Below are 6551 nucleotides of genomic sequence, written 5' to 3' on the forward strand. Positions count from 1 at the left end.
TGAAAAAATACATTTTCCATGCTTTCCTAATTTACTTTTGATATCATCCTTTATGAGTAAATAATTTATCCATTTTGAACTTATCTTTATACAATGTATGAGATATTGTTTTTGTTCAGGACTGTCCAACTCTTATGTGATCTCATGGATGTTTTCCATGAGGATTTTCTTGGCAAAGATACTGGAATGGTTTTCCATTTCTTTTTTCAAAGTGTCCCCATTTTACAGATGAGGAATTGAGGTAAATAAGGGTTAAATGACCCCTGGGTCCCATAGCTAGTAAGTATCCAAGGCTGGCTTTGAACTCAGACCTTCCTAACTCCAGGCCTGATGTTCTATCAACTGTTCAACTAAGTTCCCCTTTAAAGTCTGTTTAGTTTCTACCAAATTGCTTTTTTATTTTCTTAACAATTTTTATCAAATGTAGAGTTCTTACCCCAAAATCTTAGATCCTTGAATTTATCAAACACTAGATTACTATGGTTATTTATGATTATGTGCCTAATCTATTCCTCTTATTCACCACTTTATTTCTTAGCCAGTGCCAGATTGTTTTGATCACCACTTTGTAATATCTTTGAAATGTGGAACTGCTAGGCTAACTTTCTTAACTTTCCTTTTTTCATTGATCCCCTTAATACTCTTGACCTCTTGTTCTCCCAGATGAATTTTGTTACTATTTTTCTAGCTCTATGAAGTAATTCTTTGTTAGTCTGATTGATAGAGCATTGACTAAATAAGTTAACTTAGTAGATTTGTCATTTTTATTACATTGGCTCGGCCTACCCATGAGCAATTAATATTTTTCTAACTGTTTAAAATTGTTTCTTTGAAATTTCAAATTTTTTTGTAAATTTCAAATCACTTTGAAAAGTGTTTTGCAATTGTATTCACATAATCCACAGGTTAGTTTTGACATATAGAATCCTAAGTATTTTATATTGTCTGTAATAGTTTTAAATAATTACTTATTTATTCCTGGTGTTAGTAGAATATAGAAATGCCTATGTCTTTATGGATTTATTTTATATCCTGCAACTTTGTTGAAGTCATTAATTGTTTCATTTAGTTTTTTTCTTTTTTTTTCTTTAGTATTTTATTTCCCCCCTAATTATATATAAAAACAATTTTAACATTCTTTTAAAAATTTTAAGTTCCAGATTCTCTCCCTCCTGCCTGTCTCCCTCATTGAGAATGAAACCAATGCAATATAGGTTATTCATATATAGTTATTTCCATAATAGCCATGTTGTGAATGAAAATATATACCAAAAAAACCCTCAAGAAAAAATAAAGTTAAAAATTGCTTCAGTCTGTATTCAGACATCATCAGTAGTTGTTCTGGAGACAGTTGGCACTTTTGATCTTAAGTCCTCCAGAGTTAAAAATCTTGGATCATTGTGTTGCTGAGAACAGTTATGTCATTGACAGCCCATCATCTTGCCATATTGCTTTGTACACAGTATGCTTCATTTTGCAACAGTTCATGGAAGTCTTTCCAATTCCTAAAGCATCCTGCCCATCGTTTCTTATAGCACAAGAGTATTTTACCATCACTGCATTTCACAGTTTATTCAGCCATTCCCCATTTTATGGGTACCCCCTCAATGTCCAGTTCTTTTCCTACAGAAAAGATGATATAAATATTTTTGCACTTATAGATCCTTTTCCTTTTTAAAAAAAATCTCTTTTGGGACACAGACCGAGTAGTAGAATTGATAGGTGAAAGAGTTTTGGTTTTATAGCCCTTTTGGCTTAGTTCCAAATTGCTCCACAGAATGGTTTAATCAATTTACAACTCCAGCAAGAGTGCAAGTATTTTTGGAGTTGATTCTTTAGGATTCTGTAAGTTGACTTTCATTTTCAAAAAGGACTTTCCCCAGTCCACTGGAGGAAATCTTCCACATTTCTCTTAACTCTTAACAGATTTGAGGTTATAGGTTACACTCAACATGGTTCAGCCCATGTGCTGAGATAGTTTATCTGGATGTGGTGACTGCACATGCAACAGCTTCTTGGAGCCACAGGTGAGAGCTGGGTGAAGCAGGTGGACACCAAAAGTGGATGAGCATCCCTGAAAAGGTTTTGAAAAGCCCTCATACCAAGGGTGTGGTCCTCCTGACTACCCCATATAACCATCATATCATCTGCCAAAAGTGATAATTTTGTTTCCTCATTGCCTGTTTTTATTCCTTCAATTTATTTTTCTTGTCTTGTTGCTGTGGCTAGACATTCATAATGGCGATAATGGACATGTGTGCTTCATTCCTGATCTTATTGGAAAGGCTTCCAGTTTATCCCCATTACAATTAATGCTCGTTCTTGGATAGATTGTTGTTGTTGCTCAGTTGTTGTAGTTTTGTCCAACTCTTTGTGATTCAGTGAACCTTTGGCAAGATACTGGAGTGATTTGCCATTACCTTCTCCAGAATCAAATTAAGTGACTTGCCAAAGTTTATACAGCTAGAAAGTTTCTGAGACTGGATTTGAATTCCTGATTCCAAAGTTAGTGTTCTATTCACGGTACCACTTAGCTGATAGTTAGCTAGCTAGAAACTATCATTTTAAGAAAAGTTCCATTGATTCTTATGATTTCTAGTGGTGCTTTTTAAAATAAGAATAAGTATTTTGTCAAAGACTTTTTCTACATCTATCAATATAATATGATTTTTGATGTCATTATTATTGATACAATCAATTACACTAATAGTTTTCCTAAAATTGAACTAGCCCTGAATACCATCTTGACCACTGTCTACTCTTTTGGAGGCAGCCCATGATGCTAAACTGAAGAGCATGTGGAGCTTTGGAATAGTAATTCTTCCAGCCTACAGTGTCAAATAGAAACTTCTATTATTATTTTAATGGAAATGACATTTAAAAAGGAAGCATTGCCATCTGTTTAGCTGCGGTAACCTAAGGATCACGGGACCTTTCCATCCAACTGGCAGCTGACACCTTCCATATGTATTGTCCCCCTCATTAGAATGTGAATTCCTTGAGAGCATGGGCTGCCTTACTTTTGTATTTGTCTCTAGCACTTAATACAGTTCTTTGCACACTGTATATAAGTCATTAACAAACTCTTCATTTGTTTTGATTTTCCTGACATTTTTAAAGGATATACTTGGTTTGGGAATGGAGAGAAATGGTCGGAAACGGGGAAAAAACTTTTTAAAAAAATTGACTTGAGTACATTCCCCTTTGTTTTTCCTTCTACTCAAGCATCTAATATGTATTATCTATGGGAGTATACGCTACTAAAATCCTACTCAGATGACTACTTATGATATGGAGCTGATCGCAGTTTCTCAGTCTATGTCAGTGGAGTATAAAGTTGGGCAGATCCTACCAAGCCAGAAAGGTTTGGACCAAAGGACCAGCAAAGGATTTTATATCTGTCACTGACCAGAGCTAGCCTAGTGAAATGCAGAGAAGCTGATTGGTTGGTCACTTAGGGATGATGGAACTTAGGAAGATAACTCCTTGAAGAGGTGAGGGCTTAATTCTCAGTCTGTGTTGGTGAAAGGTGTGACTATCCAGAGATGGAATCATTGCTTTAAACAAAAGAATTAGCACCAATTTGGGAATATCAGATTCGGTTGGAACATTACATAGTTGGAACAGTCAAATGGTACCATTTGAACATTTATAGTCTTTCTTTTGGCTTTACTTTTAAGATTAAAATCTCTCAGATGACTAGCATATAAATATAAATCTTTTATAAAACCTGAAATATGACTTTTGCAAGATTTGGATTATTTTTTAGTTTTAAAAGCAGAGGTCTCCTGTCTTTTCTGAAGTGCTCTTTTTTATTTCCTCAAAGTTCTGGACTGAAGTAATACTGATATTATAGTCTATTTATAGAAGTAAGATGGAAGACAACTAGTTACACTCTTCTCCCTACTGGGGATTCTTGAGAGTCACGGAGGCACGTGAATTGTGAATGGCAGACAGTTTGAGGCTTCAAAATTGACTAATAGATTGTATATTGGGAACTCGAATTTTAAAGAGACCTTTCCTCCTATCATTTCCTTTGCTCCTCATTAAATTATCTATTGGAATTTTTCCTTTAATCTCACTCTTGACAAACACATGGTCCAGGAGTTTGGAGTGTATTTTAAATGCTGTGCCCAGTATAAGTATTAATAGTGAGATATAACAACACATTTCTCAATGTGAATACTTCAAAGGGATCTACTGTTAAAGGAAAATTTTCAAGAATAGGAAAATTTTAAGGATACATTCCCCAGGGGAGACTTAATTTTTTTTTTTTTTACAATGAATGCCTCTAAGCAGTCTGTTGAGAAAATGTAGTGATGTTTTTACTAACCTTATCTTGAAAAATTGTAAATAAGCACACACATATAGTCTAATGTAAATTATGTGACTTTCTTATTGGGTTAAACATCTGAGAGTAGAGAGGCAAAACAGCAAAACATATCCACTATATTTAGGTTTTGTCTAGAGAAAATAATTTTGTAAGATTTGCCTTTCCTGGATTGTCACTATTTTTAGGGAGAGGTTGAAGAGCTAGCATCTTTTTTGCAATCTTTTACTCTTCATTTTTCTTCAAGAATCCCATAGCTTGAATAAGACAATGAGATGGAACAGTGGATAGAGTAGAAGCTTCGAGACTGAGAAGACAGTCCAAAGCAAACATCTGATAGCTACTAGCTATGTGAATCTGGGTAAATTATTTACCTCTGTCTTCCTCAACTTCTTCACTCTAGAAAGCAGTTGAATGTGGAAGTTCATAGAGTACAGCACTTCAGAGACAAGCAAGGCTTGAATTTGATTCTTGCTTCAAATAGTTAACTAGCCATGTGACTCAGGGCAAGTCATTTGATTTTTGTCTGCCTCAGTTTCCTCATCTGCAATAGGGGAGGTTATAATAGAAGGATTGTTGTTAGGATCAAATGAGATAATATTTGTAAGGCATTTAGTCTAATGCTTGGCACATAATGGTAATTAATAAATGCTTGTTAAAAAGTCACTATCTATCATTATATCTTTTAGTTAGTCTGCTCAGTTTTATTTACCACTGTTTTCTGTGCATATATTTTTCATGTCATATGAAGCCATTTTATCACAAATAAAAGATCAAGCTGCTCTCTGATATATTAATTTAAAAAATAATGTTGCTATAAGATTAACTCTATAAAAGCATAGATTCATAGTGCCCTAGAGGTACAAGAATTACCTTCTAGAGATGATGAATTTTGTAAGATTTATGAGATGAACAAATTTGCAAACTAGTTATTTATTATAGTCCTTTTCTTTTATCTCAGAAGCCTGGCAAATGGCTATTATTCATTAATGAAAAATTTTAAGTGGGTTCAGTTTGTTAATATATTCCCAGAAATATCTGGGTCTTAAGGGTGAGCTGCTCCCTTACCTAAAGCATGGATTGGGATTTGTCTCTAGGCCAATGAGAATGGTCAAGTTGGTAGGCTATGTTACACTGGACTGTCTCTCTTATAAAAAAAGCCATTAGATAAAATGATTAAAGTCACCCCAGTCACTTGGCATAAAAGAAATAAGATTCATATAATAAAATATTATCATTGCATAGCAAGTCTCTTGCTTTTAAAATAAATATCTCCTCCTTGCTATGACATTTATTTCCTTAAATATTTTGCCATTTATCTGGTAGAAGATGGCCATTATTCTGAGACAGTATTCTGTTCATTGATATTCTCTTAAGTTATGCATAAAGCATTACTGCAGAAAAAATTATGCAGAATTCTCAAGGGTATATTTCAGGTTTGACTCAAAGAATCATTTCAGATAAATACACCTGATATGGATGAACCTTTTTTTATCTAGCATATTAGATGCATTTACAGGAATCTAATAGAAAATTTTCTTTTTCAGGTATTATTCCCCTGGATATTCAGAGACACTTCTGCAGAGAGTGGACAGCTATCAACCTCTTATATAATAAGCAGGATCATATTTGGTATAAGTTACATTTACAGGAGAGCTTTTGTGGATTATAAATGTTAAAGCTCTTGTTAAATGATTGAAATAAGTACACCCTCAATTTGTTCACCAGGATTCATTTTTCCGCCTTGTTTTTCTAGCCATAGAATACTGCTAAGATGGAATTACTATGTGATACGCAATTCACAGTCATTTGTATGTGTAAGCTTTACCTCTAAAGCAAAATAAAGAGCAAAAGTGTCAACGCTTCCATTAATATTGCGATGAAAATAAAACTACTAGGCTATTGGGTGAGCAATGGGTTTAAATTCAGATTCAAACTTGGACAGAGTTTTAGAGATTGCTCCACAAATTCTCTGAAATGACCTGCACAGAGCTTAATATTTCTGGAGGTAGAGGTTGGGGATAGGGATGGGATTGGGTATAGTTATATAAAATAATCTTCTAATCTTGGGAAAAGAAGAGAACAAGAATTTATATAGCAATATTTATTTTTCAAAACACATGCAAAGATAGTTTTCAACACTCTTGCAAGACCTTGTGTTCCAAATCTTTCTATGATCCACATTCAGTCGTCTCCGTGGTTCTCTGGATGCAGACAGCAT

At 34.2% G+C, this 6551-nt stretch overlaps 1 protein-coding gene across 1 annotated transcript in view; it reads left to right on the forward strand.

The window, feature by feature from the left end:
- Positions 1-6190, forward strand: part of SPAG6 (sperm associated antigen 6) — an 83879-nt gene extending 77689 nt beyond the window's left edge. Inside the window, exon 12 of the mRNA XM_074266907.1 lies at positions 5878-6190. Coding sequence (XP_074123008.1) covers positions 5878-5944 — 67 coding nt within the window. The 3' untranslated portion in view covers positions 5945-6190. The remainder of the gene's footprint in view (positions 1-5877) is intronic.
- Positions 6191-6551: the final 361 nt, after the last annotated feature.

The sequence above is a fragment of the Sminthopsis crassicaudata genome, chromosome 5 (genome assembly GCF_048593235.1).
Source record: "Sminthopsis crassicaudata isolate SCR6 chromosome 5, ASM4859323v1, whole genome shotgun sequence".
NCBI classification, from domain to species: Eukaryota; Metazoa; Chordata; class Mammalia; order Dasyuromorphia; family Dasyuridae; genus Sminthopsis; species Sminthopsis crassicaudata.